This window comes from Scleropages formosus, chromosome 2 (genome assembly GCF_900964775.1).
Source record: "Scleropages formosus chromosome 2, fSclFor1.1, whole genome shotgun sequence".
NCBI classification, from domain to species: domain Eukaryota; kingdom Metazoa; phylum Chordata; class Actinopteri; order Osteoglossiformes; family Osteoglossidae; genus Scleropages; species Scleropages formosus.
Window position 1 is genome coordinate 23,858,994 of NC_041807.1, and position 10,007 is coordinate 23,869,000.

Below are 10,007 nucleotides of genomic sequence, written 5' to 3' on the forward strand. Positions count from 1 at the left end.
TTGCAAACCATTCCCGAATGCGAGGGTATCGTGGCACTTCTGCTGGCGAAGCGACTTCCTCACGTATACCGACGACGCTGTCGCATAGCATTCTGGGATGACATGGTCTCGAGGCAATATGGCGGATGGAGAGGAGCCGTAAGTGTCGCTGGACGGCAAAAGCAAACATTAGGAGAAACAACTGTTTGAGTCTCGTTGTCGCCCGCTTGGAAGTACGAGCGTATGTGACCCTTCTTTTACTCTCTCTTTGTAGGGAGAAGAAAAGAAGGAGAGTAGAGGAGCTGGCTGAGAAGTTAGTGATGAAATGCTAGACACTGCAGCCAGGTTTGAGGTTGCGCGGCAGAGGTAGCTGAGCGGCATTTCGTGTGGAAATTCATCCGCCGGTTTACTCTCTTCACATGGTCCGACCTTCCTAACCAGCTAGCTGGCTAAACCTCGGAACAGCGCAGTTGCCTGACGACTGAACTATATTCAAGTGTCCCAATAAATAAAAATCGTCTCAAAAGCTGGCTACACACTGAATGAAATCAATATGTTACGCGCTCTGACCTAGCTAGCTAGCTAGTTATCCGGACGCCGTCTAGGCAAAAACTGAGACGTGTTAATTATTAACATGGTTTTGTCGGTGAACCGGTGGTGAATCTTCACATTTAATGCATAACTCTGTGTCCTATGTGCCACCCGTGAGGACAGACGACTGTGTCGAGTCGTGGAATTAAGATTTTTCTAGCAGCACCAGTAACATACTCGACACACACAGAGAGAGTCACACTGGGGATCGGATACTTAACGTTACGTGCTCAGTGACTGTCATTACTGTATTTTAATCACTGATCAGTAGTTGAAATATTTCAATTCAGTAGTTGTTACATATCAATTATATATTTAAAAACTTTACCGTGCTCTTGATCATAAACATATTAAGCATTACCGACTGGTGTCAGCAGGTGGAATAATAATAATAGGCCCGTTTCCTTGCATCCTGCAGGTTACATGATTGAATCCTCACTCTTATGTGGTTGTCCAGCAGCATGGTACTTAATTAAATTGATACTGTGACAAGTCCCTGCTGTATGAATGGGTAAATAATTGTAAAGTTGAGCATAAGAATTGTAAGTTGCATTCTATAAAGGTGTTGCTAAATAAAGGTTAATACTAATGAAACAGGCACATGACTGTTTGCAGAGATTCGCTCTTAAATGATCCCAGCAGTAGACAGAAGATTGGCTGTTTGAGCTGCCAGGTTGAGGACATGGCAGTTTGATGGTAGCAAAATAACCTCAGAGCCTATAAAACTGCACTAAAAACAAAATTTATGTAGTTAAATTTTTACAGATCGGGTGGCATTTTAATATGCACTTCGTCTGCTTTTTGGAACTGCAGTGTTTACTTTTGCACCCAGATTAGGAACGCCACAGAATGCGGATATGCAGTAAATATCAGAGTACATAATTTTTTTGAAATATGTCATAGATCATTACATGAAAAAGGATCAACATAATATGCAACCTGTAGTTGGTAACTTCGTCATAGCCTTTTGAAATTTTTTAGGTGAGTTTAGGTTGTTGATGGCATGACTTTTTCTGTGTGGTTTACAACTGAGGCTGTAGCAGAACACCTGTGTTCTGTGCAGAATGGCAGTGGACAGTGGACATGGGGGAAACGCCAGGGACTGGGACGGGCGGTGGAACCATGTTCAGAAGTTCCTAGAAAGACCGGGACCATTCACTCATCCTGACTTTGAGCCCAGCACTGAAGTGAGAGCTCTGCCTCTAGATTAATTTTAAATTTTATGTTAATAATATTGAGATTTCTTTTTCTTTCTTGAAATTTACTGATTAAACTTTGTTGTAACTGAAAAGGGGAAGACTGTAAGATGGGTACTTTATAAATACAGACTTGCTGTTGCCTTTGTGGTGCTTTTAATGTTGTCTTCTACTTTAGGTTTTCCTCTTACCATTATGCTTAATTGCTTTTTAGTCACTCCACTTTTTGTTAGAAACTTGCAAGATTCTTGTTATTGGAGCAGGTGGACTGGGATGTGAACTACTGAAAAATCTGGTAAGACCTTACATTTTTCTATGAGAAAACATCTAGGCATCTGTTGTTTTGTTGTTCTGTATCAAAAGAGAATGTGAGTTTATCTTTCAACTGGTTCAAGAAACCCTGATGTGTTTTTTGTTTACATAATTCCTTCCAAATTCAGGCCATACCTATGATACTTCAGTGTATAAAGATATGGTGTTTGCATACATTTGTTGTTCAGTTTCATTTTTGATACTGAAAGAATTATTCTTTACTTCCTGCCAGTTCAGTGTTCTGTGGAGCTCTAGTGCTGTATTTACAACAGAGGGTCACTAGTGCCAGTTTACACTAAATACTGAAACAAGTGTTTTATTGAATCATTAATACAGATTTTTCAAGCAGTATAAAGCCAGTTCCCTCCATTCTGTTCTTTGTTGGATTAGGCCCTCACTGGATTTCGCCAGATTCATGTTATTGACATGGACACCATTGATGTATCGAATCTGAATCGACAGTTCCTTTTCAGGTGAGAGCCCAAAAAATTGCTTTTGATTGAGCAATGTAACTTCATTATACAAAATGCTAAAGAGCGACCTTTGTGTTTCTAAAGATCTAAAGATGTTGGACGACCAAAGGCAGATGTAGCAGCAGACTTTATCAACAGACGTATCCCAGGATGCAATGTGGTTCCGTATCCTTTGCATTTTGACTGCAAACTGGAAAAAAATGACTGGTTTTACTATCTGATTTGCTCCATGTTATTAGTGAATGTCACATTTTTTTCCCCTTAATTACTTCAGATATTTTAAGAAAATTCAGGACTTTGATGAGTCTTTTTATAGACGTAAGTAGCAGTATTACATATCCAAAACCTGTTAAGGTATAGCAGAAAAAATTAATCTATTGTAATGCTTCTATTACCCAGTTTCAGAAGCTTAGATTATCAAAATTAATCTTCCTAAAGCGGAAACATAAAAATTACTGTTCAGTTTACATGTTAGACACATTGCCATTTATCTTGATTTTCTCTTTTGATTCTCAGAATTCCACATAATTGTTTGTGGACTGGATTCTATCATTGCTAGGAGATGGATGAATGGCATGCTGGTATGTATTGTAATTGATAACAAACCAAATTGGCTGCATGGCTTTGTGTGTGAATGTCTTTATTTAAAGCTATATGGTGATGTATTCGGTCTTGTAGATGTCTCTCTTGATCTATGAAGATGGAGTCCTGGACCCCAGCTCCATCATTCCCCTTATTGATGGTGGAACCGAGGGCTTTAAGGGCAATGCACGTGTCATTCTGCCTGGCATGACGGCCTGTATCGACTGCACTTTGGAGCTTTACCCACCTCAGGTGAGCGATGTTATTTAATTGAGACACATTGTTACTTTGGGAATCCCAGATTGTGTCTCTGGTTCAGTCTTTAACTTAGTGGTACTCTGTAGACCTGCTGTAATGTGGGATTGCACATAATGCAGTCACAGCTTGGACCACAAATTTTTTTGATCAGTTCCTTTCCACGTGTCCAAATCTCGGTGGTTCTCAAACACGTTTCGGACAGTCGAAAGGTAAAGTTATGTAATATAGCCGTTAGTACAACACAGACCTACAGTGAAAAATAAAATATGTTGACATTTTGTGAAAAACCTTTTGAAGTATGCCTAGTAGATCTATGTTGTTTGTCACTCATGTTCTAAAGCTTTTTATTACCACGATCTTTTGGTGTAACTTTGCTCTCTTGCTCCAAAGCAGTATAGCTTTAAATTGCTCAGACGTTGGGATACTAATTTGGAAACAACTGTCAGATCAACAGTGTTGCAGAAACCCTTTTGTTTTACCCAAGCTTTTAATTTTGCTTCAGTGTCTTGGTCTATACAATGCCGCTTTCACTCGTTGAGCAATGATTTGCAGATGTAACTAATTTGCAAAGTTGGCCAAATAAAATGTCTTTGTCGTTAAATTGCCCTGTAGCAATAATAGTGTTTGTTACATAATGCTATTAGTAATTACAAAGTACGTATGCTGCAGCATTTCACTTATTTTTGCTCACACACGTGTGGGGACCATTGCTTTTACTTATGTTAATCTTCTCTCAGCAGTGAACTGGAGTTAAACTTTCTTCAACCTTCGTCAAAAGCAGAAACTCATTACAACACAGACTCACTTATAACGCGGCATGAACATTTGGACCCCGCCATCCACGTTGTATTAGGTCTACAGTGTATCATCACTTTAAAGCAAAAAAACTTAGATGCTGACATTGCCAAGTGCAATATTTCTTAATAGTATATTATTATTGCTTCTGAAGTCAGCTAGTGAGAATATTTTAGATTTAAGCATTGTTAAAGCTGAAATGCAGTTGTAAATGTACTGTAGCTTTACAGTCTTTTAAATGTTCATAACAGGGACACTTTACTTAATTTTCCTTAATTTCCCCCATAGATCAATTTTCCAATGTGCACTATTGCATCCATGCCACGTCTACCAGAGCACTGCATTGAATACGTCAGAGTGTTGCAGTGGCCGAAAGAGAAGCCTTTTGGAGGTACTCTCCACTACATTTACATTACACTTATTCATTTAGAAAATATTTTTCTCTAAAGCGACATACAGAGTAATGCTACTTAAAATTATTTACACATCAATATAGCTGGGTTATTTTTACGGGAGGAATTTAGCGTAAGTACGCTGGCTCCAATGTATTACACCAGCAGGCTGGTTTTGAACTTGTGACCTCTGAGTCCAGAGGTACCCGCTTCAACCACTTATCTACCTGTTGCCCCTGCTGCCAACAGTTCTAAGTCTTTCACATTGGACCAGAACCTTTTTAAAAATTTTTTCAAACCACTTTTCATATATACTGGACACCTGAATTTAGGTTTATTTCTTTAGGAGACACTTTTCTCCAAAGTGATGTACATTTCACAGAAAATACATGGGACAGCTGGTAGCATAGTGGTTTGGATCCAGAGGTTGCAGGTTTAGTTCCACTGTTCGGCTGTAGTACCCTTGAGCAAGGTACTTACCCTAAAATGCTCCAGTAAAAAAATATCCAGCTATATAAACGGGTAAATAATTGTAACCTTAACACTGTAAGTTGCTTTGGAGAAAAGTATCAGCTAAATGAATAAATGTAAATATCTAAATGTAAATACAATGAGTGCATTGCATGTTATTAAGCTATCTTTACTGATTAAATGACCAGATAACATGTAACCTGTGTACTTTCAGTTGCCCCAGTGTGCATTTTGACTTCCTTTCTGATGTACCCTGTTATTGTAGAAGATGTCCCCTTGGATGGTGACAACCCAGAGCACATCAAGTGGGTGTTCCAAAAATCCCAGGAAAGAGCATCTGAATTCAACATCACAGGAGTTACCTACAGACTCACTCAAGGTAAGTGCAGTACTGGGGGGGGGGGGGGGGTGTTTTCAGGAGGTGACAATTGTTAGATTTCCAAGTAACTTAAAATCATTGGTGTTTAGTAGAACAGGTAACAAACACTGATCTTTTGGATTTAGTAATACAGCTGATGGAAAGCTCCTGCTTCATTACACTGCCCCCTGATGCTGTTCCAGTTACTTTTTTCTTACTACTTGGTATAATACAACCTATGTAAAATGCATGTTTACAATCTCTTATTAGGTGTAGAATTGTTAAATTTAATGGATAATTACTGGCAGAGCTCATTAATTGCAGAATTCGCAATGCTAAATTGTTTTCCTTTGGGTTTTTTTTTTTTTTTTTTTGAAAAAAACTTACCCTTTTTACTTTTGTTGAATAGTGATGTAGTAATGGAATGTTTGTTGCCAAAGAAATTACTTTTTAAACAAGCTAAGCATCAGCATGGGGAAAACACTTCACCAGTTCAGCCAGCTGCCTGTGTTTAATTTAACTTTTTTGTCAGGTGTTGTCAAGAGGATAATACCTGCTGTTGCATCTACCAATGCAGTAATTGCAGGTATGTTGCAGGAAGTTTAAAAAAGGGGGGGAAAAAAAAAAAGTCATTTAGGGAAGAGTATTTTATGCGTAAATATTACTACTGTTAAGGTTAGTTTGGCATATATTTCATGGCTCCTTATTCTTTTGTTTTGCTTTTGACAGTATGTTGCTGTACTTAGTATTTCAACTGTTTTAGCTGTTGACTGTTATGTTAACTGCACTGAAGCTGTTGTTTTTTTAAGGATATTATACAAGAAATCTTTTTTTAACCCCATCCCCTGTTTTTAGCGGCATGTGCCACAGAAGTTTTTAAAATCGCCTCCAGGTTAGTCATGCCATGTATCTTTGTTATGTATGTATTGTTTTAACAACTGATGTGAAGTTGCTGTACTCCGCTGTACTCAATGTTAGACTACCTCTTTTTGCAGCGCCTACGTTCCATTGAACAACTACCTGGTGTTTAATGATGTTGATGGCCTGTACACCTATACTTTTGAAGCAGAACGAAAGGTGAGCCTTTACAGTTGTCACCAGTGTTAAATCTCCTTGTGCCTCTTTCCTTGCACTTTATGCTTTTTTCTTGAAGATTTTAGAAAGTTATGTTTCGCAACATTACTCCCCACCTGGATGGTCCACTCCCGTTTTTTTGTACTGACTACTGGCTTGTCTCTCCAGAAAATGTTCTCAGTGATAACTGTGGAAATATATAAGGGCATCATTGATCTCAAGTTTGTTTTTAAATGTTCTGGAGAAGTTGCAGTTCATAAATGACACCTTTGTTGACCGAAATACAATCAAAATATGAAAATTTAATGTAAGACATGCAGAAATGTCACAGTTGTTCATTCTACCTAGTGTTTTCAGATCATTAGGGCAATGCCAGTGTCACAGTGCAGGGTACATATGGACTGAAGCATCTCAGTGTGGTGTTTGACTTGATTTTGTTTCACTCCAGGAGAATTGCACAGCCTGTAGCCAGGTGCCACAGGACCTGAAGTTTGCCCCATCTGCCACACTACAGGACATCCTGGAGTATCTGACAGAGAATGCCTCCCTGTGAGTATGCTGCCATTTCCAGTGTGCACAGTGTAGTCAGGATGCGGGTTTTAAAGTGAAACAAGCCATTTTTTATTTTTCAGCCAAATGAAATCTCCTGCAATAACAGCAACAATTGATGGGAAAAACAGAACACTTTACTTACAGGTATAGAACCTTCTTTTGTGTTGAAATACTGTTTAGAAGTAGGCCACTCAACTAATTGGGTGGCTCATTAAAGTAGTTTTGGTGCATGTAATTTAAATTTTTGCACAATGAAAGGGTCCAAATCCTTATGCAAACAACATATTTCAGTTTTTATTAAAGTAATGCAAAACTCATGTTGACTTAAAATAATTAATTTTGAGTAGTATCATTTTGAATTAAAATATAATATGGAAAGAAATATTAAAACACCATTGTTATCCAGTAAAATGTGAGATTGTCTGAATACTTTTGCAAGTCACTGTATTTTGTGTGTGTGTACATAAATATACTTTTTCTTGGGGAATTAAAAAGTGAATGTATAATATTTTCAGACCGTAGCTTCCATAGAAGAAAGAACAAGACCAAATTTGTGCAAAACATTAAAAGGTAAGTTGATGTCTAATTAAGTTAATATATATGGCTTTATGTAAAGCAGTATATATTTATTTTTTGTGCACGTTGTGACCTTTCTCTGTGCCTGTGGTCACATGCAGAGCTGGGGTTGACTGATGGACAGGAGCTGGCAGTAGCTGATGTCACGACCCCCCAAACAATGCTCTTCAAGCTTCATTTCACCTCCTAGGCCAGGTGCCTCAGAATGTCTATAACTTACAGTAGACATGCAAGCATATAAGGAAAGGATATACTGTAGACAGATCACTGATAGTTTCTTTTCCTGTAGATTATGGAAAAACAAAGTTGGAAAATATTTAAATATATTTAAGTGGTAATGTAAATAGAATTCATGTTCTGGCAAATGGTAAAAAAAACTTTGTACTTGGGTCTGTGTATTAACTTACAATATTAGTCTGTTTGCATATACCAGTGTTAACTGCTTTGCTATTTTCAGTTTTTTTTTTTTTTTTAAAAATTTCATTTAGTTTGGCCATATAAAGCCAGTAATGTTTTTCTATGCACTGAAACCACACCGTTGCAGAAAGAGTACCGTGTCTCTCCGTATCTCATGGATCCAGCGGTTTTGACCACCTTTGTCAGACCCTTGGTATTTACTTGTTGGTGTTTACTTGGTTTTCTATTTTTTTAAATTCCTGTTTTTCCTGACTAACATGTAAATAAGTTGCAAACATGTTGAAAAATAAATTTTTTCTTAAAACTTGTCTTGATTATGATTTGAATAGATTCTGGCTGACAGCAACAACCCATTTACCTTGTTAATATGTGTCAAAAACAGAAATTTAACTGTTTAAACTTTGTCATTATTGTGTAAATTACATGACATTATTGTTGGTATAATGTACAGGTGGATACACCAATAAATTATGCTCTTTGCCAGTGCTGATATTATGCATTTATGCACATAAAATTTTATTTATGGCTATTTCCTCTTTAGTACTGATTGAGAATTTACATAAAAATAAAAAAGTATATATTTAATGTGCGGTCCTTAACACCTGAGCTGTATCATCCTCATCGCTCTGAGAGCGTACAATATATCGTTTTCAATAAAATGCAGAGTACTAGCCTTTTCTCTGTGTTGTCATATTTATTTAAGGACCCTGCCTGCAAGGCAAAATAACTGGTGTCTTCCATGAAAAAGCAATAAATTGGCAAGTTCATCTTAAATCAAAATCATTTTTCACATTTTCTTAATACAGTGAGCAAGTAACACAATTCAAATACTGAATAACATTGTTCTTCAAAGCTGCACATAATTCAACATACATACCTACTTTGTTCCCCAAGATCTGCTCCTTCATTGCCATTCATTCAAAAATGACAGAGAAATAATCTGCATTTGAGCCACATGTTCACCAGTGGTCTTAAAGGGGGAAAAGTAGACACCTTTTATCAAAGCAGAGTACAATTAAAGTCATTGAACAGTAATATTTGGGAAAAGAAACAGATTCGTTAAATATACATGTTCATTTTGTGTTGCAGCAATAAAAGCAATGAAAATTTACTACTACTACTAATAATAATAATGAAATATCAGTAATAAATCAGAGTCTCCAAGTTAGGCTAAATGTTTGAGAGACACGAGTTTGTTTTAAATACGGAAAGACATGCTGTCTGAATGAGTGTTTCAATATTACAGATCAGTCAGTCAATCATCCCTTTAAGTAATGTTATAGAAGCATAGGCTAAATAAATGTGTAGTTGCAGAGTAATCTTTACCCCAAGTTCTCTGGTGTGTTCTGAGTTTAGGAGGCCAGGTTTTTGAATGCACCCAGTGGTTCTAAACTCCAGTCAAAAGTGTGAGAACAAGCTCCGTCCACCTTGTTGGTCAAGCTGGGGATGGATTGCTATGCGGAAGTGTTCAAGTTTTCATAACAGCTCAGCTCTGATCTTGGTGTTTTGTCCACTCTGTTATAAGGAGGCAGCTGCCCAGCTATGAATAGTGTTTCTGAACACCATGGTAAAATATTGTGCAATGATAAAAGCAGTTTTACTCCCTTCTTACTCTATCAGCTGTATGTGTTCATGTCTCCAACTTCATTACTCTGTCTGCTGATGTGCCAAGGTTCTAAGCCACAGATCAATTTCCCATATCACCTACTCTCTTTACATATAGAATGTAGAAAAGGAAATCTGGAATACCTTATTACTATTGTAATTTAGGGGGGGGTGTGGTGGCACAGTGGATTGGACCACAGTCCTGCTCTCCGGTGGGTCTGGGGTTCAAGTCCCGCTTGGGGTGCCTTGCGACGGACTGGCGTCCCGTCCTGGGTGTGTCCCCTCCAGCCTTACGCCCTGTGTTGCCAGGTAGGCTCCGGTTCCCCGCGACCCTGTATGGGACAAGCGGTTCTGAAAATGTGTGTGTGTGTGTGTG

General features: G+C 38.0%; 1 protein-coding gene across 6 annotated transcripts; it reads left to right on the forward strand.

Moving 5' to 3' along the window:
• The first annotated feature begins 14 nt into the window (after window positions 1-14).
• Window positions 15-8,693, forward strand: LOC108940090 (NEDD8-activating enzyme E1 catalytic subunit). 6 transcript variants are annotated; one of them, XM_018761971.2, is made up of 18 exons: window positions 15-138; window positions 254-292; window positions 1,634-1,757; window positions 1,981-2,061; window positions 2,469-2,551; window positions 2,636-2,716; window positions 2,826-2,869; window positions 3,068-3,132; window positions 3,230-3,385; window positions 4,475-4,577; window positions 5,318-5,428; window positions 5,940-5,993; window positions 6,263-6,299; window positions 6,403-6,484; window positions 6,930-7,030; window positions 7,114-7,177; window positions 7,549-7,603; window positions 7,711-8,693. In XM_018761971.2, exons 1-18 carry the CDS (start codon window positions 98-100, stop codon window positions 7,797-7,799), a joined length of 1,410 nt encoding a protein of 469 aa, XP_018617487.1. In that variant the 5' UTR covers window positions 15-97; the 3' UTR covers window positions 7,800-8,693. The 6 variants fall into 6 exon arrangements, with proteins under 6 accessions (XP_018617487.1, XP_018617477.1, XP_018617496.1 ...); XM_018761961.2 differs by having other exon boundaries at window positions 16-138; window positions 5,315-5,428; XM_018761980.2 differs by having other exon boundaries at window positions 17-138; window positions 254-345; window positions 5,315-5,428.
• The last annotated feature ends 1,314 nt before the right edge of the window (window positions 8,694-10,007 follow it).